Source organism: Platalea leucorodia (genome assembly GCF_965183815.1).
Source record: "Platalea leucorodia genome assembly, chromosome: 11".
Classification (NCBI taxonomy): domain Eukaryota; kingdom Metazoa; phylum Chordata; class Aves; order Pelecaniformes; family Threskiornithidae; genus Platalea; species Platalea leucorodia.
The window spans coordinates 18,427,132-18,451,145 of NC_138833.1; the positions used below are offsets into that span (position 1 = coordinate 18,427,132).

Here is a 24,014-nt window from a genome sequence, read left to right on the forward strand (position 1 = left end):
CCGAGTCCCCCCCACCGCTCCCCGGTACGTTTGCTCCATGCCTGTCTCCTCTCCCCCATCTCTGGCAGTTCCCAGCACCACTGAGGCTCTTCCCCAGCCAGGGCTCAGCCCCACTCCAAGCATCCCAGCCCCAACTTACTTGCCCAGTTCCTCGAAGAGCTGGTACTCCTCGGTGAAGCGATTGCAGGTGATGGTGGCCATTCCGAGGGGCTGGAAATGCTCCCTCCCCAGTGCGGAGTTTGGGGCAAGCAGCTCTCCTCTCACTCCCTCCCTCTTCGTGTGCTCCCGGGGCTCTCTCCTCACCGAGGTAAATAAGGGAATATGTTTGATTGACAAGCCCAGAGATAATGATGAGGGCAATTTGTCTTCTCAGCTTCACAAGCCTTCGTCAGCATCCCCGTCCCCATGGCGACCACCGCTGCCAGAAACGCCCTGTTTCTGTTGCCGGGGCAACTGCTTCCCAAACCGGCCGCCCACCCGTGGGGACCAGGGCCCTGCTGGGGACCCGGCCCCGGGGGCTGCCCGGGGGTCACCTGGCTGCTGCAGGCTGGGGGGGAGAAGTCTAAAATGCAAATATTAAAGGCAAATTAAAGGATGTGGTAGTGGTAGAATAATTGGGGCAAAAAAGGTTTCCATGGAAACCATGGTTTCCATGTTGCAGGAGGATGCTGTCGCCCCGGCAACTGCTCCCCCCCAAAATACAGGCCCTGCTGGTGCCCGCAGCGGCATCCCTCTGGGCCTGGGGGGCTGTGGGACGGGGTCGGGGCAGGTGGGAGCAGATGGAGCAGAAGTGTGTCAGGAGAAGCTGGAGAAACCATGGCAGGTCCCCAGGTCCCCAGAGCGGCCTGCCATCAGCCGGGCTCCCCGGAGGGGGGCTGGCCCCGATCTCTCTGCAAGGGGAGGGCTGGATGCACCGGGGAGCTGCTCCCTGCTTTGCCTGCTGGCTCTCTCTGGGGGGAAGCAGGTCCTGTGGGTCCCCCCTGCCGTGGGGCGAGCGGCTTGGCCTAAAGCACAGCTAGAGAGGGAGCAAAAAGGCTGTGTCCTGGGCTGCCGTTTCCCTGCGGTGCCCAAGCTGGGGGGGAAAGGTGGGGAGATCTCAGAGCCGGGGTAGGAGGAAGGTCTGTCCTGCTCCTCCTTGGGCATTTTGCTGCTGAGCCACCCCTCTGCTGTGTTTAACATAAAAAAAGGACAAAAAGGCGAATAAAAGTGGAGTAACGAGGTCCAAGACCACGGGGGAGCGGTTTCCCTCTGAGCCCACCTTGCTGCCAGCAACCCTGGCAGCACCTACTGGGGACCCAGCACCCCCTCCTCCATCTACACCACCCCTTGCACCCTCCCACCTTCTGACCCCCCCAGCAGAGCTTTCTGCTAAGCTTTTGTCCCATTTCTGGATGATTCTGCAGCAGCAGCTCCTGCCGCCCCAGGAGAAGGGGCTCCCACTGCTGGCCGCGAGGGCATTGCCTTTGGCAGCTGAGATGGATTGAGTTCCCTTTCAGGCTGCCGTGGAAGGGTTAAAAGGAAAAGAAAAGGCTCTAACCAGACAAAAATAGGGAGAAATCTTTGAGAGGAGAGAAGGAGGAGCGGAGAGAGGGAGAGAAGAAAGGAGGTGGAAGTGGAGGAGGACAGCAAGTGGCGGAGTGAGGAAGAAGAGGGGGAGGAGGAGAAAGGTCTAATGGCTTTTCCATTAATTGCACCATTACCCACCTTCATCCCCACCTTGCATCCCCACATCCAGTCTCCCACTCCTGTGTGGCCCAGCCAGAGGGGACCCTGTGGCCCTGGGGGCCTGATTCCCACTCACAGGCATGGGGACAGGGCCACGGTTCCCAAGGGCTGGTGGCCTCCGGACCCACCCTGGCCATGCCCCACGCAGGCAGAGTACACTGGGCACCCTCACTTGGGGTGAGGGCGATGCATGTGCGCGATCTGTGCCCTGGGGATGTGATGGTCCCCAAAACACCTCCCTGTCCGTGCACGTCTCCTCCCCATCCCACTCCCACACCAAAGGGGGCTTCATTCACCATTCCCGGGCCGTGCCGGGAGGCAGGGGGCTGCTGCGGGGGCTGGTGCAGCTGGGTGCTCGGGGGAGCGCTCTCCTCCTCCAGCTTTTTGCTGCCAGCCCGCAGCAGCCCCTCGGAGCCGAAGGGTGAGAGGAAGAGCCCCACAAGCGGGAGCCCCCCACACCAGAGACCCACGGATGCCCGTGGGTGGCTGCGCACCCCCGCCTTGCTCCCGCCTGCGCTAATGTACGTGTCCCCGTGGGCGCCGCAGTGTGACCTGCCCCCCCTTTCCCGTGCCCACCCCCACGCTGGCACGCGTGTTCAGCCCCTCACGCGTGACTGCGTGCTCCCGTAGCCGGGAGCAGGGATCTGCCCCTTCCTCCCCCCAGGGACCCCGCTGCGTCCCTGACCCCCACGCCCTGAACCCTGAACCCCTCGCCTGGGGCAGGGGGTGATGGCAAAGCCCCCCACGGGGACCCTGCCTCCCTCCCCAGGTTCCTCCAGCTTGGCAGAGACATGGCTCTCCAGGAAGGGCTTCTCCCTCCCAGCCCTCCTCTCTATTTAGTTTTTTTCCCTTTTCCTCAGCATTTTTCCCTCTCTGAGGGTGAGGGGGTGTCAGGCTTCTGGGTGCTGAATGCACTCTGCTTTGCCGATGATGTTTTCCCAAGCAGGAACCGCTGCGTGATTCCGCTCCCCAGTGCCTGGGGACAACCCAAGGGGAGCAGGAGCTCTGGATGGGACCTTCCCCCTCCGGGCTGGGGGCTCTCCCACCAGCTCCCGGGGAGCGCAGCAGTCCCAGCCCTCTCCCAGGGGCCTCAGGATCCTCTTTGGGTGTCTCTCCTTGGCCAGTGTCTCTGTTCCTGGCCACCCCAAGATTTGCTCCTGCAGGGCTTTGGAGAGCCAAGCTGCTCTCTTGCTGCCATGCTGGGGTCTGGCCACCTGATGGAGACCTTCATCCCCAGTGGCTCCTCTCCATCACCTGGCTGCCTCTCCAGAAATGCCTCCTGCTCTCCCCACGCCTGCTCCAGCTCTACTTGCAGATATTTAGTTTCTGCATCCCAGCATGGGACTGCCCCAGGATGGGCACCTGAGGTCTGATGCCAAACCCCAAATGCACTGGATGGGCAGCTGCCCCATGGGGCTCAGGGAGGACCAGCATGTCCCCGGGGGGCTGCGGCAGGTCCCCCTTCCTCCCAGGGGACGGGGCTCGCATGGGCCTCGGGGAGCTTGCAGCAGTGCCACACATGCAAAACCAGCGGGGCTGCCAATTACATATTGCAGAGATCCCAAAATTACTGGGACAGTTTCGCACACAAGCTGGGGTCTGGGGGATGCTCAGTTGCTGTCCTCTGGGAAGCTGAATTTGGGGTTATTTTTAGATAAGGTTTATAAATACTATGGTAAGGAGAGCTGATTTACATCTAGGGTTGTGTTTGCAAACGTGCCCTGTCCCTGCGGGCTCCAGCGCTTGCTCCTGCGGCCACATGAAACTGCTTTTGGCTGGGATGGGGTGTTCTCAGGGCCACCCTTTCCCTGACATCAGGGTGTCCCCAGGCCACCCTCTCCCCGACACCAGGGTCCGTGGGCCACCCTCCTGCAGACATGGCCGTGGATCGTGGGGACCCCCAGCAGGCGCCATGCGGCCCCCTGAGGCCATCGCGCACCGGCTCTGCCAGGGGAGAAACCTCTGCAAAACCACACGTCCTCGGACCCCTGGAAGGAGAAAGAGCATGACTGCCTGGCATGAGATACCTTGGTCCAGAGCACCCTCTCCCCAGCGTGAGGTGCCCAGGGTGTCCTGCCACCCTTCCACCACGGCAGTTTGCTGAGATATCCATCCCCATTCCTGACACTGGGCTTCTTGCCTTCCTTCTCTCAGGTGGAAGATTCCTGTGGGGCTGGAGAAGCTCCCAGGTATCCCCAGTCCTGCCTGACCCATCCCATCCTCATCTTCATCCTATCCCCCCCATCTCCATCCCATCCCAACTCCACCCATCCTCATCCCCATCCCCATCCCTATCCCCATCCTCATCCTATCCCCCCTCCCCATCTCCATCCCATCCCAACTCCACCATCTCCATCCCATCCCCATTCCACCCCCATCCCGACTCCCTCCAGCCATCAGATTGGAGGCAGCCCGTCCTTCCCAACGGAGGAGAGGCAGACACTACCCCTCCATCCCACCCCGCTCTCGCGTCCCCCCAGCCCAGAGTCCCGATGGCCCCAGACACATCCCCCTGCCCCGTCCCCTCCGCAGGGCCCCATCCTGCACCCAGCTCCTGCCCGGTGCTAGGAGCAGCCTTGGGCTTGCGTGGCTCTTTGAACGGCGGTGGGGAAGGAGGGGAGCGCTCAGCCTGCCTGTGCACCCTCCTGGTGCAGCATCAGGGCCAGGCAGGGAGCAACACCGCCAGCTCAGCAGCATCTCACCGGCTGCATTAACCCCACGGCAGCCAGAGCACACAGGCGCTCCCAAGGGGCTTGAACTGTGTGAAAACATGGGATTTTGGCACATCGCTGCATTTTTCCCCACGGAGACCATTAATGAGGGATGGGGAGCCCGTGCAGCGGCCACCACCCTCCCCTTCCCACCCCAAGGTTCAGATACAGCAGGACTAGAAACGCAGTGAAGGACAACTGCTGTCCCCAAGCTGGAGGCTCTGAGCTCTCCAAGCACCCAGAGATGCTCCTGCCTACTTTTCCTCTTGCTTTTGGGGGACTAAGACTTTCCTTCAACTGTTTCTTTTTGTAAAAATTCAGAATGCAACTTTTTTTAATTAAAAAAAAGAACGCAGACCCAATGCTATGGCTAGGCTGACTATGCAAGTCATCGGCATCAGCCCAGCAGATCAGAAATTGGAAATGAAGCAAGACCAGACGAACCTTTTCATGGGGCTATTAGTAAAACTGAAGGGAGAAAAATCAAACATGTTTTCATGGAAATTTCCATTTTTGAAGAAAAAAAAAATTAAAAGAAGGACTAAACTTGGATGCGTTTATATAAATATGGAAATGAAAGCTGTTTCCCGAGCCTTGTCGCCGCCCCACGGCCAGCCCCGCTCTCCCGCTCCCTCCAGCACCGGTTCCCCCTTTGCCGAGACTCATGCCCGAGCCCCCCGCAGCCTTCACCCCCTGCCTTCCTCCAGTGCTGGCTCAGCCTGCAGCAGCCTCCTCTTCTTCAGCAAAGTGTTGCTTTATATTCAGCAACCGGTTGGCTTTGCCAAATGGCAGCCGGTGCCGCAGTCCCGCTGCCGACGGGCACGCCGGCAGTGCACATCCCGGGGGACCAGGCTGGCCGGTTGAGGTAGTTCGAGGATGTGCAGCATCCTCCCGGGGCTCGCCTCGGCCAGGGTGATGCCGCGGGGCCCAGTCCCCATGGAGCGACGTGCTAAGGGATCTGGGTATGGAGATGGGGCTGATAGAGGAGCTGAGTCCCCCTGTGAAACCTGGCCTTGATGCCATTGCAAGGGACATGCCCGTAGGGATGCGGGAGGCCGACGGGACGGCACGACGGGATGGCACGGTCATGGGCGTGTGCGGAGCAGCTGGGACCGGCGCACACACTGCCACGCTCTGGCTTTGCAAACTCCTTCCCATCGCTGCAACAAGAGGCCTCCTCTATTCTGCCTTGCTGTCAGCAGGTTTTTTTTTCTTTGTTTCTATAGAAAATCCCAATTCCCCCAAATAATCCAGCTAAGAGTAAGAAAAAAAAAAAAAAAAAAGAAATACAAATGTGTCATTGCATTCTCTTCCCGTCCCCGTCCCTCTCTCACACACAGGGCTTGAAAGCATACTGAAAGGTATTCAGCGTGCACGCTGCCAATTGTCACATCTTTCAATGACAGATTTTAAATGAATGTTATTTTGCAAAGGAGAGAGAAGGGGAAAAAAAAAGGGAAAAAAAAAAAAGCCCACACTGCTCATCCAAGAGCTGACAAGTCCTAACGGGCCTCATTTTCCAGAGACAAAAATAACTATTTTCAAAATTCACAGCAGGGCCTTCGCCTACACACGCTGCACCAAGAGAAACCTGTGGGGAGAAATGTAAAACACATTGTGTAAATGGAAATGCACCATGCATCCAAAATGCTTTTAAAGCTATTTACCCTCTTTCATCCGCGCCAGCTCTCCTCTGAGCGCACGTACACACGCTTGCACCCTGCCGAAGGCGCGGGGGCACGGCGCTTTGCTGGCTGCCCCGGCTCCCGAGCTGCCTGGCCCCTGGCAATCGCATGGGTTGGCTCCCCATGGCAGGCGGATGATGGGGAGGTGTTTCCCCCCCTACGCGTGCGCTGCTGGGAGAGCAGTGCCCATCTGCGACGAGGGGACACGGTGCGACGCTGGCAGCCGGGAGTCGTCCACGTCACCCCCCCACGGCTTCGAAGTCCTGCAGCTACAGAGCAGCACATCAGCCTCTGCAGAGACCTTCTTGAGATCTTCCGTCTGCCATAGGTTCAGCAGTGGGGACGTGGGGACGGGAACAGCCCCAGCACTGGGAAGGGGCAGCTGGGGTGGTTGGCTGGTTGGATGCATGGGGAGGAATATATAGGTGCTGACAGCCATGCACCTGGGGGGTCTGGCCAGGCAGAACTGTGGATGGAAGGGTCTGCTGGGTGGCTGACCCACTGAAGTCCACCAGAGCTTGGGGCAAACCTGCCTCCCAAACGTGGGGCCGTGGAGAACCATCTGTCCTCTGAGTGCCTCCAGCCACATCTCCGTGGGCCATAGCTCCTCACCGGGGCTGCTCCTGGCACCCCAAGCCAGCAGAGAGGAGAAGCCACAGCCCCACGTGAGGTCCCTCTAGCAGCAAGGCTGAGTCCAGCCTTGGTGGTCTCAGGTCTGACATCCATGGTCAGGAATTCATCCTTCCACAAAGAAGTATAACAGGGAAATGCTGCAGACTTGGGTTTGGGGCAGGCCCTCGAGTTCCCAGAGCAAGAGCAAACAAGGCAGCTGCCTGGCAGCACACAGAAAGTCAGGAGCACGTATATACAGGGCAATGAGGAGGGACAACCTGCAGGCAGAGCCGGCGAGGCTGGCCAGCCCCTCTGCATCGCCACCCCAGGGTCCTGTGCTTCCTTCTGCCATTGCAATGGCCAACACTTAAAGCTTGCAATTGCCTGCAGAGTCCTTGAGAAAAGGGTCTCTCGCTTTGGAAGGGGCTGTGCATGGGCCAGCCCAGCTCAGCGGACTTGGACACCACTGCTGAGCAGCACGGCTGAGCCCGCATCGCCCTGCCTCACCTACCGGGACCACCTCCCTGCAGCCACCAGTCCAGCCAGAGAGGAGAGGTGTTTTGGGGTGAACCCTGGAGCAAGGGAAAGCAAGAAGGTGCTGGCCACCTCTCCGTCCGTCCCTCTCCCTCACTCCCACCCCGCGGCACTGCTGTCCGGAGCTCCACCCTGGCCAGGTTGGGTCGATGGTGGGGGAGCCTCCCATCAGATGCGGTTGGACATGAGCCTGGTGTTCAGCTTGCGGAAGAAGGAGCGCAGCTTGCAGATCTTACACTTCTTCTTCTTGTTCCTACTCTTCAGGGGCTTCCCGATGCCTTCCCACTCCTCCGCATCGTCTTCGCTGGCCCAAGGTCCCCAGGCACCACCGTTGAAGTCCGGGTGAGCCCGCGGGTTCTCCGCAGGGTACCGCACTGGGATGGCTGTCCGGTTGTAGTGCACCAACCTCATCAGGAGGGTCCTGACCACATCTGGGCGCTGGTCCGAGAGGTCGTAGCGCTCGTAGGGGTCAGCAGTGATGTTGAAGAGCCACACAGACTTCCTCAGGCCATCAGTGAGACGCTCCAGGTTCCACCAGCTCCCCGGGAAGTTGGTCAGGGTCTGTGGGGGGATCCAGTCGCTGTACCCCGGGTCACCGGTGAGGAGCTTCCACTCCCCGACCCGGATGGAGGCTTGCACGGCCGTGTTCCAGATGCCGAAGCCGTCCTCCAAGGAGCCGTACTTGGCGTGGTTGTACAGGGGGTCGATGTTGTGCAGGATTTCAGTTCGCGGAGACTCCTTGCCCTCACTGATGGCAGGCCAGACGTTGTAGCCATCCAGGCCTGGGACGTTGCTCAGGTTGCCCCTGGCCAGGCTCACCAGAGTCGGGTACCAGTCCGTGATGTGAACCAGCGCCCAGCTGGTCCGGCGCTTGCGCTTGATCAAGGGACTGTGGACAAAACCAATGCCACGGACTCCCCCTTCCCAGTACGTCCCTTTGCGGCCCCGTAGCGGCCAGTTGCTTCCCCCGGAGAAGGTCTGTCCGCCATTGTCAGTGGAGAACACAATCACACTGTTGTCGTAATAACCGTACTTCTTGAGGGCCCAGGTGATGTTCTTCACCGCCTCGTCCATGCACGTCACCATGGCGGCGTACTTGCGGCGAGCGACGTTGCCCATGGAGCGGTAGCGGTAGATGTACTCCTTGGGTGACTGCAGAGGTGTGTGGACCGCTTGGAAGGCCACGTAGATGAAGATGGGCTCCTTGGGGCTGTGGGACGCCAGGATCTTGCTGACACGCTGGGTGTAGAGGAAGGTGGAGTACTTCCCGCTCTGGTCCCAAGCCACGTCCTCCCCTTCATGCAGGTCGTAGCCGCAGACACCCGGCCCGTCGCAGTTGTCATAGGTGTAGTAGTCCACATTGCCTGTCAGGGAGCCCAGGAAGGTGTCGAAGCCCCGACGAGTGGGCAGGCACTCCTTCTTGTAGAAGCCAAGGTGCCACTTGCCCACCATGTGCGTGGAGTAGCCGGCTTCCTGCAGCTTCTGGGGTAGGGTGACCTGGTCGAGGGGCAGGCAGTTGGGCTGCCGAGGGCGGATGATGGAGTGCTGCAGCCCTGTGTGGATCTGGTACCTGCCGGGGAAGAGCCAGGAGGAATCAACGGTGATGGGGAGCAGCGCTGGGTGGGGAGATGGTGGAGCTTTATGTATCGGAGACCCCAAATGCATGCAGCTCTCCGTGTCACCCAGCCCAACCCCATGGAGCAAGCTCCATGCCAGAGACAGGGAGCTCCTCAACCATCCAGAAGTACCAAAAGCAGATGCAAATAAAGAGAGAGGGGGCTCAGCAGACATCTCAAAAGCACACTGGGCTGCTCTCCCAGGGTGCCACCAGCAGCTGACCCCACTGCTGCCAACCTAGGGTTGCTGGCTAGGTTCTGCCAGGGCTGGGCAGCACACGCAAGAGTTGTGCACTGATCCCTAGGGGTTTGCAGTGCCCCACCTGGGTGCCCTCCCCTGCTCTGCACACCCCGGAGATGCCTGGGATCCCTCCAGAGCCACCAGGAGAGAAGAGAGGCCTTTGCCTGGACCCCAGTGGGCTCCACCACCCCCAGGCAGTAGGTGACCACATCCATAGGCACCTCCCTGGGGCCCACTCCTCAGCAGGAGACGATCTGATGAAATCTGCCTCCTATGGTGAGTGCTGACTTCCCAGCCCTGCTCCAGGGAAAGCCCCATCTGTCCCAGGAGGCAGAAGGGCCCAGGATCAGGGGAAATCTGGATGTGCCTCCATGGAGGAGGGTGACGGACCGGCACCCAGCCTGCCCTGGCCAGTGCAGTGCTGAACGCGCAAGCAGGAAAAGCACGGTCCAAGGGACTTGTAGATGCAGGGGAGAATGATCCTTCGACCCCACAGCCCAGCAGCAAATCCCCAAGGGCCAGTGTGACAGCAGGATGGGACTGCCCTGGGGACACAGCTCCTCGCCAGAGACCACCCCCTCCCAAAGTGACGTCTGTTGCCCAATGACATCCGCATTTTTGGCCTTACCATGTGCCGCTATTTATCTCATGCGAAAATCAACCATTTACCCAGGGAGCCTTCTAGAGAAAGCCAGCAAGATGCCTTTCTCTGGAGGATCTCCATCATCTGCCAATACACCGGGGCATCTGTCTAGCGGTGAGCTGGGGTTAAGCCCCGCAGAGCTAAGGAAAGGACGGAAAGGGGGACACGAGTGGGGTGTGAGCAGGCGCTGGCTTACCTGCCGGTTATCAGCTGGCTCCGGGACGGGGTGCAGATGGGCTGGATGTAGTAGTTCTCCAGCTTAACGCCCTCCGCTGCCAGCCTGTCCAGCGTTGGCGTCTGGATATCTGAGCCGTGATACCCGACGTCGTGGTAGCCCTGGTCATCGGTCAGGATGAAGATGATGTGGGGTGGCCTGGCGAAGGCGGGAGGCAGCGATTTCTCCATGGGGTCCGTGGCTACGTCAGCCACCAAACTGGGCTTCATCCAGTCCCAGGATAAATAGCCAAAGCTGAGCAGGCTGACGAGCGAGAAGCCCGTGAGGGCATAGACGGCCATCCCGGAGCACGCTGCGCTGCCCGCGAAGGGAGCTACTGTCTCGGCATTGTCTCAGACCCACAGAAGCAGGAGGACTCCCCCTCCTCCGGGAGAGCCCCCCGACCTAGAGGATGGTCCCTGAAACCCCTGCAGCCGGTTTTGTGGGAGCAGTTCCCATGAAGGCGCACTCGCACACACACAAAGGGCTTAATCCGCCGGGGCTGGGTTGCCTTCAGTCAAAAGAAAATAACCCTCGCGCCGCTCCAATCAAACACATCTGCACGGCAGGACGGGCTCCTCGCAGTGATTAACAGCAGCCCCACAGCCGCTCACCAAGCGTCCCGAGCGCAAGAAACACTCCCTGGCTTCTCGGTGTTTTCTCGCCGGTGTTATTTCTTTATAAAGAATCCTATAAAAACCTCGCTGGAGAAAGTAGTTGGCTTCTCCTCTGCTCCAGCCGTGTGCCTGCCTGGCTGTCCGGACGGCTCGCTTGGGATACGATGATCCTTTTCTTTAAACTCCTGCGGAAGAGGGTGCTAAAGTTCAAGCCCAGGGGTGCCGAGCTCTCCTCCTCACCCTCCGGGAAAGAGCCGCCCTCTCCTTTTCCCACCCTCCGCTCCAAGGCAGAGTGTCCCAACATCTGCCCGGGACGTGGGCTAAACCGCCAGGTTTATGGGGAGCTGCAGGCTCGGCCCCTCCCAGCTCAGCAGCTCCAGGAAAAAGCTGGGAAGCCCCGGAGCGTGCAGGGTCCTAAGCGTGGCGTTCCCTGAGCTGCGGATGCTTCCCTCCCTGCTTGCCCTGAGACGTGTGACATGTGGGCCAGGGTCCTGGTGGGATGCTCAGCTGAAGCCCCCACAGCATAAAATAAATCCCAGGTAAGGGGACACTGCAAAAACTTGCTGGGACACTCCCAGTGTTGAATAAAACCACCCAGGGGCATGCAGAGCACTACGGAGTGGGGTGGGTGTTGCTGCACCCATTTTCCAGGTGGGGAAACTGAGGCAGAGAGGGGCCGTTCATACTGACCATGACCACAGCCAGCCAGGAGCAAGGTCTGATGTGAACTAGAGACCTCTGCCCATGCAGGGGTACTGGTCTGAGCTTGGGGTGCTGGGACGAGGGGCCAGGTCGGTGCCCTGATGCTTCAGGGGAGCTTTTGGGAGAGATGAGCAACGCTCCTGTGTAATTCCTTTCGCAGGGCCAGCATTCATCAGGCATCAGGAAGCCATCGTGCCTGGCACGCATCTCGCCTCCTCGACTTTCCCCAGGGCAGGACGTGGCCCAGGAGAGAGGATTTGGGTAGTGCAAACCCACCCACCTTCACCCACCCCTGGCAGAGCTGGGAGCCAAGCCCTGTGGCTGTTTGTACCGTACCGATGGGGACCTGAGGGGTCCTGGCCCCCTGCCCTGGGCTCCCCACTGCTCCCCATCCCCAGGCTTCCCTCTGCCAGGTCCCCTCCGTGTCCCCTCCCCTGGGTCCCCTCTCTGGGCTCCCCCCACGCTCCCCACCCCAGGCACTGTCCTTCCCCTGATGCCTCCAGCCCCCCGTGCCCCACATCTCCCCGCTGCCCCACACCAGCCCGCCCCACGGCACCTCAGGCACTGTGGAGGAGCGGGCAGGGGGGAGCAAAAGGCTCCTCGCTCCCAGGAAAGGCAAAGGGAGGGTGGGCTTCTCCCTCCTGGCTTTAGACACAGGCAGAGGGGACAGGGACAAGGACATGGACAAGGAGAGAGCCCGTTTCAGCCGGGGTTTGGGGGGTTTGCGGGAGTGCAGGGAGGGGTGCAGGGGGACAGGAGTGGGAGGCAGGGATGGATAGCTGTTTTCTGCGCCTTTCCCTGCTGGCAGAAACCCCTGCTCGCTCGAAGGAGCGCGGCAGGGCTGGGTCGAGCCCTTCAGCAAGGTTTGATTAATCCCTGGGGGTTCATCATTCATTTCTTCCACCCGCTCCTCTTCTCCTTTCCCCTCGCTCCTTCCCACCACTTGCCTGTCTCCTGCACGTCTCCCTCTTCTCCCCTGACATCTGTAGTTTTGAACAATTCCCTCCTCTTGGAAAAATCTGGACCTGACTGAAAGGGAATAGAGGTGGGGGGTGGTTTGGGACCCCAACTCCTGGGTCCCGTGTGCTCCTCCACTGTTCCCGATGGACCCCTGCAGCCTGGGGAGATCTCTCTGTGCCCCCCTTGAGCTACCTGGGGCTGCGGGGCTCCCTGAGCACCCCGACCTGCGGCCCCATACACATGGCTCCATGCACACCTTGGACCGGAGACAGAGTTATCGCCAGGGATTATAACCACAGCTCCTTCCAAATAATAAATAATAGTCGGTTTGGGTGAAGATGACAGATTAGAGAGGAAATTGGAGATGTCAGGGCTGAGGTGCGGCAGATGTTTAAGGCAGCACAGACTGCTGATAAACTGTGTCGTGTTTGGGGCCAGAGGATTGAGCGGGGAGGGAGGTGCAGGAGGTGGGCAGCAGGAGGGAGTTTTTCCAAGAGCCAAAGGGTGAATAAATAGTGGATTTGTTGGCAGCAACCCTGCTCTGATGGTTTGGGGACAGCCAGCGGGGTCCCAGCAGCACTCGGACACCTCCTGGGGAAGGGGCATGCACAGCCTGGTTCTCCTCCAAGAAATTATAAAAAGGTGAAAAGCGGCAAGGGGTACGGGGAAACCGCTCTAGACCCCAGAAGAAATGGGGTGCAGTGGGACCCTCAAACCAGCCCCACTGAAATCCTCTGAAGGGGAGGCAGGAGATGGGAGTGGCTGGGAGGGAGGAGGAGGAGGAGGAGGAGGAGGAGGAGGAGGTGGAGGAGGGAGGGAGAGGAAGAAATGACAGCTCTGGAGTTTCAGGGTCAGGACAATTTCAGCCGGCTGAGAGGCTGCTCTGGGGGTGATTAATGCATCACAAGGTCTAGGGATGGAAAAAGTACTCAGGGCCTGCAGCAACCCCCCTCCTGACCACTCTTAATTCAAGGCAGTCACTCGTTCAGCCTCGCTCAAAGATGTCTCAAGAGCCAGGAGCTTCCTTGGAGAGCTCTGGCGCGTTGCACAATGGGGAGGTTTCCCCTGGCAGCTGGCCTGGCCGTGGATGCTGAGCGAGCCAGTGGACCCTGCCTGCTTTGGTCCTGCATCTGCCCAGGCAAGGACAGCCCCGCTCCTCCCCGTCGCATCAGCTGCTGCAAGAAAAGATGCTCAATCTCCCTCCCAGCCTGATCTGTGACCAAACCCAAGGCGATGGGGAGCCCCGTTGGGTGAGCCGGGTGCTGGCTGCAGGGCCCGCAGCTGCTCCGTGGGCAAAGCATCACCCACTCGCACCCCAGTCCAGCGCTTCCACGTGCCTGCGGACACTTTCCAGCTGGGACCAAGCCCCCCACGCTGAGAAATCACGCAGCAGCCAGAGTAAAGCCATCACCCAAAGCCCCATATGCTCCTTTTTGGTGCTTTTTAGCCCTGCGGCATGACCTGCGAGGCAGCAAACCCTGACCAGTGCCCGGGCCAGGTCCCTCCATGTCCCTGCAGCTGGCACAGCTCCTCACATTTGCACAGCTGGTTCTCTAACCAAATATTTGAATATTACTTTTTTTTTTTAATTATTATTTTTATTAATTTTATGTGGCCTGGGGCAAGAATGAAAATAATCACAGCCCTTCCTGCTTTTTTCTCCCCACCGCCCCCCAGCTCCGGCCGCACTTGCATTTTGGCTTCGAAAGCCCTCGCTGCAAACAGGGTTATGCAAACAGGCTCCGCATATTTCTCAGCGGCTGCGATCTGCCACGAGGGCCACACAGCAAAGTTTAAAACTAAGCCTCAAATCTTTTTTTTTTTTTTCCCCCCTTTTCTTTATTTTTTAACCCTTCCTGGGGCCAGAGCCCCTTCAGCCCTCAATACTGCCTTTTTCTCCCCATCAATGGGGCATTATGGCAGGGGAATTATTGAAAGCAGAACTCCCAGGCTTTACAATGGGAGCTCTGTGCAAGGCAAATATTGCACAATCTGTTTGCACGCCGCCAGCTCGGTGCCCTTCCCCCTCGGCAGCCCTGCTCACGCCTCGGCCTCCCGAAATGGGACCTTAAAAATAAGAAATATGAAAGGTTTTTAATAAGTCCCCTCTCTCCTTCTTCAGAGCAAGACATTTGACCTAACAGGGCATCGGGGAGCTTAGCCCGGCCTCAAAAAAACACAGCGCGTCGCTCTCGCCTCTTAGATGTTTAAGGGTTTCCGCTCTCCCCGGCCAACGTGTGATGCATTTACTTTTTTATTGGCACGATGAAAGAGCCTAGGCAAGTCTGGAAAAGAAGGGAGCAGTCCCAGGAATGGAGAGAGCTTGTTATTTTGTCTAGAAGGGGGGAAAAAAGGCTGAGAGGAGGGGGCAGCCAGGCAATCCATGGGGAAGGAAGGAGGCTGGAGGCATCGCCGGTCCTGAGCCCAGCAGAGGATGGGGCTGGAGGAGAACAGCTCTCCATTGACTTTGGGAGCCTCCGAGAGGCCCTGGCCATCGTGCCCTTGGCCTGGGGATAGATCACAGTCCTATCCCAGTCTTCGCCCTGCCATGAGTGCTCTTTGTTCCCCTGGTGTCTTATCCTCCAGGGATATCCCCCGGGACCATCTCTCCTCCCTGGTGCACAGCGGGCAGGCAGCACTTCTGCCACGCAGCTCCGGGCCCTGCCTCCTCCCCACCAGCCCCCAAAATCACATTTTCCCCTCTCCAGGACCTCATTTTGCCCACCCCGAGCCCAGCACCTCCCTACCTCCGGCCACACAGACCCTGTGGGTAGAAGCTGATTTTCTAGCGGCAACCGCTGCGGCAAGACCTCAACCAGATTACAGGGATGGGGCTTGGTTTGGGGGAACTCAGAGGGTTTTGAACACACCATAATTCGCTCTCTGGAAGCTGGAGCCAGGGGAGGAGACAACAGCAAATCTGCATCAGTTCCTGCTTATGCAACCCTCATCATCGTTAAAGGAACGAGGAGCATTGCAGCAGCAGCCATGACGTAGGATGCCAAAGCCACGGGGGGTAGCACGTTATGGGGGCAGAGAGGAGAGCATTGGCCGTCCCTCTGACAAGGGCTCGCCAGCACCGGTGGATGTTGTTCTTGGAGCCAAATGGCCTTTTTTTTTTTCAATACCCTGCCTGTGTTTCCTGCCATTTGCGCAGTTGAAAATAGTCATCATCACATCAAAATGCACTTAGAAGCCGTAGCACAATATTAGAGCCTTTTCTAATGTAAACCATAGCCTCTAACAACACATGTTGGGCTTGGCCAGGGTTTGTTCCTGATCAAAACACTGCTGCTCCCCTTCCTCCTCTCCCAGTCGCCCAGCACTAGCAAAACACAAAATAAGAGCCCTAAATAAGAGCAGTTCATCTCTGGCTAAGGAATTTTTCTTTCGTTTTTGGTCACTGATGATGCATCTCAATGATTCTGCAAATTCTCCCGTAAAAAGACTTCTACACCTTTCTGCTCACGTTTGTTTTCTTCCTTCCCCTTCATTTAGGAGACTTGAGTCCATCAGCTCCCCTCCCTTGATACAATATTCCTCCCCTTGCCTTTCCCCACCTCCCGGGAAGCTGCAGCTCGCCGCCTTCTCCTCTCCTCTCTCTAACGACTGGCGTGCTTGCTTTGAAGAGCTGGAGAGGAGCCCGTGGGTTTGGCACCGCTCCTTTCTTCCCATGCCTTATGGCAAGCTTTCCACATCGCCTGGGTGCTCTCCCTCCTCGTCCTGCCCCCCCTTCCCAAGCCCAAAATCCAGCCCCCCTGGAAGCGAGGCACTTCCCGCTGCAGCTTCCCAGCAGAGCCCCAGGGGCTCGTGGTCTCGCTGGAGAGTTCCCGGTTGATGTGAACCAGAGATGCGTTGGGACGTGGATCCCCTGTGGGATTTGGAGAGGACGTCAGGGGAAGCAACTGGAGTCTGGCTTCGCAGGCAGGACGGGCTGGAGGCGAGGAACCTGCCTGCGTGCAGCGGCGCTCGATGGAAAGCTAGGGAGCACAGGCAGTGGGTGGGTTTGTGCCTGGTCCCATCAGGCTCCCACGGCTCAAACTCCTGGGGCAGACACTGCTCTGCCCCCAACACACACGCACCTTCCAGAAAGGCTGACCTTTACTAAAAAAAAAAAAAAATATATATATATATATATATAAAAAAAAAAAGTCAGTGGTTCCCTGGCCTCCAAGGGCTCCCTTTGAAGCAGAGGAGAAGGTCCCAAGGCGGCGGAAGGAAGGATTTAAGCATTTAGCATAGCTGGTTTCTGGCAGTGCTGCTGTGTGACCCTGACATTGGCTTCCCCAGCCTATTGATTTTGGACTCCCCCACCTTCATTCCTGACACGATTTATCGTGGGATACACAGAAACTCCTCACTCCTCAAAGTATGCAAGATGCTGGCATTACCTCCAGCCTCACCCAGGCTGGGGAAGAAAGAGCAATTCTTCCCAGCACCCACCTGGCAAACATCCCTCCATCCCACAGCCACACCGGGCTGCACCCCAGCGCCTTCGGTAGAGACCCCGGACAGGCGAGGGCTGTTCCCCCCTTGCCACAAGGCCAGCACCATCGCTGCCCCCGGGAAGGCTGCTCTCCTCCCAGGACCCAGCACGCTTATGGGTCCAGGGGAGCAGCCCCAGCCCCTCCACCTCCTAACACCCCGCCAGGGTCCCAGCTCCCCTCCCAAGCCACAGTACAGGGGAGACTAGCCACCCGCTCCCCAGGGCTGGGCAGCCTCCTGGCTCCTGCCTGCCCTTAGCTTCCATCTCCCCTTTCAGGTGCAACCTCTTCAAAGGCAGCCAGTGGGTTTCAGCTGGCAGGAGATGCGACGGCCAGTGGGCAGGATGCCTGCCCAGAGCTCTGCCCGCCGCCCCAAGCCAAGGGATGGAGCAGGAGGATGAAGCCCTGTGCTCCCCAGCTTGGCTCGGGTGCCTGCTGCAGACAAGGAGCCCTTTCTCACCAGGGGAGCTCACAGCAGGGCTGGGCAGGATGGCCTGAGCTCCCTGCTTGTTTATAACCCCAGTTCAGCACAAGGAAAACACACCTGCCCGTGCCAACTGGGCTCGCACCTGTAACCCATTTGGGTGAACTGTTTACCTGGGATGTGCTTCCTTAGCACCCTGGGGGGCTGGTGAGAGGGGCTGCTTCTCACCCAGCACCAAGGGTTGTTTTCCTGGCAGGAGAGGAAGGTGGAAAGCTCAGGAGGGGCATTTCAAAGGGTTTTGCATGAAGGCTGGCCGCAACCGAGCCGCCGGAGCAGGAAGAGGGCAGGGAGCACGGCCGGCCAGACCCCGGGCGCCTGCGACTCTTCCCTGCCCACCCCGTCCGAGCCCTGGGCACGGGCGCCGGCAGCACCCACTCCCACCATCTCAAAAGGTCTCTGTTCTGTCGAGCACTGGCTGGGGAGCAGCTCAGAACAGACAAAGAGCCCAATTACACATTGCATTACTTAATACAAAAGGTATCAATAATCCAGCAGGAGAGATGAGAGCTCTTTCTCGCTGAGGATGCCAAGAGCACAAATTGCCTTCTTGTAAGAGAAAGGCTTAATTTCCATAGAACATGACAGATTAAAGCACAAGTGGGTGGGTCCACTCTATTATTCATCAGCCTTCATTGCTAACAGGAGAGGGTGTGCTGCCTCCTTTGAAGTTTCTTCGAAGGCCCAGGGTGCTCACAGACTTTTTATCAGGGTAGAAAGCAAGATACAAAGGGATGGAGCTTCGAGCGCTCAGCGCTCGCGTTCCCCTCTGCCCTGGGTTTGTAACGCACCAGCCTTGTTGCTGCTATTGCTTCCCAAGATGAGTCAAACCACAAGGTCCTTGTTTAAAACCAGAGATCTGTCTGACTTCTGGACCTAAACCAGCAGAGAACAGGTCCAGGACGAGCGTGCTGCTGCATCAGTCGTGCCCAAAGCCTACCAGAGCTTCCTTTCCTAGCTGTGCAATGAGCTCCGTCAGCAGAGAAATCTAGGATTAAACTTTGGAGCTTGGATTCCTCCCTCCCAAATGGGAAACAGAGCAAAATCATAAGAAGAAAAAACAGTTTCTGTCAGCTGAATTTACTGAGGATCACACTGGAGTATTTCACTCGAATGGAAAACTCCAGGAGTGATTCTTCAGGGGCAGCACATTGCATTTGCAGCTGAACTCTGCAGGCTGAGATTGATATGTGGAAATAACTTCATTTCAAAGCAGAGGGGCCTGGAGCAGCCTCCTCCCGGAGCCATGGGTCAGGGCGAGCTGTATTTACTCCAGCACAGGCAGTGCCCAACAGGCACCAGTAAAACCACCAGATCGAGCAAAGAAATGTGGTTACCCAAACAGAAAGCACCAAACCCAGCGCTGGGGGAGCTTGCAAGGAAACGTGGGCACCAAGCAGGAAAAAATGTGGGGAAGGGGCTGGAAGCAAAGTGCCGAGCTGGTGCTGGGAGCTGGAGCTGAGCCACGGCATGTGCACCAGGACTCCTGTCGCACGCAAGGACGGCAGATAAATGTGCTCTGCAGACACCAGATCTGGAGCGCCGTCCCTGTATTTCAAGCCCACCCATTACCATCGAGGGTTTTCTGCTCTCAGGCGCAGGCATAACTTACAGGGTGGTTGTTGGGAGGCTTAAAGTACCTATATCAATACTGCAGAGGGTGATTCATGATTATCTGCAGTAATCCAGAAGCTATACAAAATTGCTAATAATAGGTCTTGAAAACCGACATTTTAGTCAAGACAAAAAATGACTGGAACAAAATCCAATCATGCTTTGCTAAAACTATAAATGGAAAGGTATAACCCATATTCAGCTCCCCTAAACACTGAGCTAAATGAAAGCAGGGGATGTAGATCAGCCCCAGGATCCAAGTCAAAGCGGGGCTGGGATCCCGCCCCGGGAGAAGTTGATTCTTAAACAGGCTGAAAGCGGCTCCCAGTGCAGCGGGTGCCACAGGACTGACTTAAATCTGGGATGACGGGGAGGATTTGGGAAGGGGGAAGCACGAACACGGATTATGTTGCTTCCCTGGCGGCACATGACGGGCTGCGGGCTGGCAACCTCGGAGGTGCCAGAGCCAAGCCTCCAGCTGTGGCGATGCGGATGTGGGGCCCGGCAGGGTTCGCGGTCCTGCTGAACACCATTTATTTAATGCTGCCGTACGATCCGATGCACAGTTGCTAGGTGACCGGAGCTCAGGGCTGCAAGGATAACGTGGGAATGGCTGCGCAGGTCAGCCCTGGTCCAGCTTCTCAGCATCATATCTCTGGGATGCATCAGGACGCGGCTCCATGTCCAGGGAGCGGCATGAGGAATGGGGCAAATACAGAGCTTGGCCAGGGGGATGCCAGGCACGGCTGGAGAGCCCAGCCGGGTCCGCACGGTTCTGCCCCGCAGCCCAGGATCTCTGCGGGCAGGGAGGGCACAGAGCCTTCCCCAGCCTCAGGTCCCAAAACTTCTCCCTTGCAGTTCCCACACTCCTCCTGCCTCCAAATGCCTGCTTACCCTGTTGGGAAATCTCTTCTCACCCCGCCTGACTTGCACTGTTTCATCTGCCTACGGATTGGATAAGCTGATAAAATGTGCTGAACGAACCAAACGGAGCCTGCTCCCTCCATCCGCTCCCTGCCGCCAGCTCATCCAAACCAGCGCCGCCGCATCCAAGGCCTCGAAAATCTCTTTTGCTATTAGCACTGCAACAGAGCGCGGCGTCTGCACGGCCAAAGTCAACATGAAATTTGCAGGGATTTTTGTGGTATTGAGGGCAACTTAACGACTGAAGCCTGAGGCAGATTTACTGTCACAATTTTCACCGAGGACTGTAAAATTCAGCGTGTTGCAAGCCAGTCGTTAACATTGGCTTTAGGCTTTCATGGTTCTGGCTTGGGAAGCAGCAGCAAACATTTCTGTGTGTTACCGTGGGACTGTAGGTAAGCACGGGATCGGCTGTTCCCCACCAAACCCCACGGCCCCCTTGTTTTCAGCGTAACCAGCCCCTCTTCCACCTTCACTCCCCTTCCCGAGGCAGGCGATGTTTTCTCCCTCCTCCCAAGGAAAGGTGGGGTTAACCCCACGGCGGCTCCCGGGAGCCTGAGAGAGAAGGAGTCTTTCTTACTTTTTTCCCTACCAAATCATGAGGCATCTCATACTGACCACTTAAATGAAACCAGACTGTTTAGTCCAAGCGATTACTCATAAGCAGCATCTAATTACTTCTAGTATTTAAAGAGAAAACAGAAGAATCTCCTTGGAGTATAAACTCAGTGAAGAAGTTGCAGCTGCAAGAAGAGAGCCCGTGTTACCCGGACACGCACCCTCCTTCACATCAGGCTGCACAGCCGCACCCCAGCACCCCACATCCCTGGCCCACAGGCACCCCCCAAAGCACCCAGGGGTGCAACCATCCCTTTCTTCCCTCGTCCTTCCATCAATAACAGCATAAGAAACAGATGGGAGCAAAGGGATTTGCAAATACACATCCCAATATACCACATCCATACATGCACTGGTGCACGCACACGCTCCTGCAACAGAATGAGGGGGAAAATGAAGCCACGCTCCGTGGGAAAACAGCGCCTGGCTGTCGGGCCAGGCAGCCCATCCTTCGCAGGGAGGCACGGCCAGCTCCCCGCCCGACAGCCGCTCTCATCAGCAGATAAGATCAGAGGTTGGCAGAGCCACTCTCCTGTCTGGTGCGCTGCAGGCTCTTCCCATCCCAGCGATGGATGAAGTTACAAGGGAGCTGGCTGGAGCTCACAGCCGGAGATGCCGTCAAGCCCACACCCGCTGCCCTGGCCTCCTGGGACGGGAGGAGGATGAGACGCTGGCTTGGAAATCTCCCAGAGCACTTTAATCTTCTGTCTTGGACAGTGCCTCAGGCGGCTGTTCAGAAACGGGCGGGTTGTCCCTCTAGAAGCAGAATTGCAAAGATCGTCTTGTGAGAAGCCCCATGCTCCCTGCCCACATAGTGCCGTAGGGGGATGCTGCAGCCTGGGAAGCAGGCAGGAGAGGGAAGAAGCAGTGGGCACTACTGCTTTTCCCCAAGGAAAGCTACAGGGATTGAGTTCTGCAACAGATTCCCCGTGGGGCCAAAAGACAACCAGCAGCCCAAGCGCATGGACATGGAGGAGGCTGCAGCCTGCGTGGTGTGACATGCCCAGGCAGCTGGAGCATGGCTGGAGCAAGAGCATCTTCCCTGCTCAGTACGACTCCCGGGAGGCGCGGATGCTTCTGGAGCATCCTTGGCAGTGGCACCGAGCTGCCTCCAACCCAGCCTTGTCTGAGTTTGGGGGAGCTTCTCCACCAACCTGTGTCCCCAAGCCCTGACATCTTTGGAGCACCAGGATGTGCAGGACAGGCTGGCCGCGCAGCTCCCCGATGAGCACAAAGGACAGTTACGGAGCAGCTCTCCATTTTTCCAGAATTACTCTAAAACGTGGGTTTCACATTAGACCACCAACAGGGAGTAAGGGCGAGGTTTCTTTCCCTGTCTGCTACAGCGATTTTGGGGAGTTCCCCCCTCTTTTGGCAACAGGAACGGTTTGCTGATGCCAGCACTGATGCTAACTATAGTGAGGCAGAAAGAAAAAAGTCCCCAGCTCCTCAGTACCAGGATCCCATTTCCAGCCAGCGCTCTCTCCCATCTAGGACTTCAGCAAGGGCTTTCCAAGACCTTCTGGTTGCCCAGCCTGGCTTAATCTCCAAGGGAGACTGGCTGTCCTCTGCTAGCTGGGGACATCTCTGGTTTGTCCAGGGCCACCGCAGCACAGGATGGGACTTTGTCACCCTCTTGTGGCTTACAAGGGCTGGCAGGCTTGCTGCGGCTTTGAGGTGGCCACATCCAAGCCCCCTCCTGCTCCAGGGAAGGCAGGGGAGTGCCTTCAGACTGCTCCTTGCCCCAGCATCCCTGCTTTGGCCTTTTGCTCCCAGGGGCTTGGGGAGGCTGTTCACCCCCCGAGGATCGGCTCTCCCGGCTCTCCTGCCCTACAAGTCACGCGTCTCGAGAGCAATTTCTTGCCCATCTGGTTCAATACCAGCCAAGGAAGAGCTTCCCTCGATTGGGACGCCCCTGCTCGCCCCACGCTCCCGGCAAGCCACTGAAAGCATCTGCGAGTCATTCAGACTGCGTTGCTTTAAGGCACTCCCTCTTTCCCAGTTTAGGTGGCTGGAAATCTCCTACCCAACTCCCAACCCACCCAAATCTCAGCTAGGAAATTAAGCCGCACCAGCCTCTAAGACAGAGGGAGATTCATTCAGCTTTATCTGAAAGCCATTTCAAGTATGTCCAGATTCATAATGAAACTTGGATAAAACCCCAGAGATTAATAACAGTGCAGGGCTTTTTTGGATGATGGGTTTTTTCTGTTTCCAAGAGAAACATATATATGTGCTTTGGTGGAATCTCTGCGTACATTTTTTGGCAGAAAAAACAAAATAAATCCCTTTACTGCAATAACCCTCGAGCAAGATAAGGCAAGAATCTGTTTGCAATTCCCGTGTATTGTTGTCATACACGGATAAACAGGCATCTCCGGCCACGCTGTCCCCTCGGCAAGGCAGGGAGGACAGGGACTAACATTGCTCCAGGAGCCCATCTCTGCTGCCCACACCGTCAGGCAGATGCAGGTCCAAGCCTGGTCCTCTCCCACTGCCCATGTTACTTCTACGCAAGCCCATGTGTACGTGTTGTTCCTGCGTGAAATTTGAGCTTTTCTGCTACATCAAAGTCACATTGATCTGGAGAATGTGGCTGGAGCCAGCGTGGGGCTGTGTCTCACCCGAGCAGAGGCAGAGAGCTCCGCAGCCCACCCGGGAAGCCCAGGAGGTGACAGGTTTGGGTACCAGGAGCACAAGCTTTCCATCCTGCCCACTCCCTTGTCTGGCAGGGAGCAGGCAGAGTGGCCAGGTAATGGCTCAAGTTCACCGAGTGCCTGCTCAAAGAAGGACCTCCTTGTGCCAGGAGGAGGGGGGCATCACCCACTGTTCTGCTTGAGTTGGCTCCCACACCATGCACATGTTATAGAATCATAGAATCATAAAATCATTAAGGTTGGAAAAGACCCTTAAGATCATCGAGTCCAACCGTTAACCTATCCCTGCCAAGCCCACCACTAAACCATGTCCTCGAGCACCACGTCTACCCATCTTTTAAATACCTCCAGGGATGGGGACTCAACCACTGCCGTGGGCAGCCTGTGCCAGGGCCTGACAGCCCTTTTGGTGAAGAAGTTTTTCCTAATATCCAACCTAAACCTCCCCTGGTGCAGCCTGAGGCCATTTGTTCTCATCCTGTCCTCGTGTTGTATTACCTCACAGCAAAATCCCCCATCACAAGAGGGAAAGCCACCTCGGAACGGACCCAGAGGGAAGGATGTCACTGCAGGCACCAGCAGGCATCTGCCTGTGCTGGGTGAACCACCGCCCCTGCTGTGGCTGCCTGTCCCGGGCAGGGCCAGGGCGTTCAGTCTGCAGCCGGCCAGGCTGGCTCGGCACTCACGCTTTTGGAGGATGAGGGTGCTGTAAGCAGGACCATCGCCCCGGCCTCGGCTGCTCACGCCGCAAGCATCAGGGAGGGCTGGAAGCACCGTGGCATGAGGCGAGGCTCGTGCTGGATGTGCTCACACAAGTCTCCTCTGCCTTCAGACTGAGCCCTGCCAAACGAGGGTAGACCCTTGCGGGGTCTCATGTCCCTTGCGGGGTCTCATGTCCCTTTGGGGGGTGGACCCTCTACCCACAGCCACTTGGACAAGGGGTGCAGGTCACGGGGAAGCCATCGTCTTCACAACT

At 57.7% G+C, this 24,014-nt stretch overlaps 2 protein-coding genes across 3 annotated transcripts in view; both read right to left on the minus strand.

Annotated features, from left to right (window-relative positions):
* Nucleotides 1–201, minus strand: part of CAMK2A (calcium/calmodulin dependent protein kinase II alpha) — a gene marked incomplete at both ends in the record, with an annotated part of 30,998 nt that extends 30,797 nt beyond the window's left edge. For both annotated transcript variants that reach the window (XM_082323720.1, XM_082323719.1), the window contains one exon: nt 140–201. In XM_082323720.1, coding sequence (XP_082179846.1) covers nt 140–201 — 62 coding nt within the window. The remainder of the gene's footprint in view (nt 1–139) is intronic.
* A 7,234-nt stretch (nt 202–7,435) lies between these two features.
* Nucleotides 7,436–10,283, minus strand: ARSI (arylsulfatase family member I; the record flags this gene model as incomplete). Its single annotated transcript, XM_082323860.1, has 2 exons — nt 7,436–8,837; nt 9,964–10,283. 2 exons carry the CDS (start codon nt 10,281–10,283, stop codon nt 7,436–7,438), a joined length of 1,722 nt encoding a protein of 573 aa, XP_082179986.1.
* Nucleotides 10,284–24,014: the final 13,731 nt, after the last annotated feature.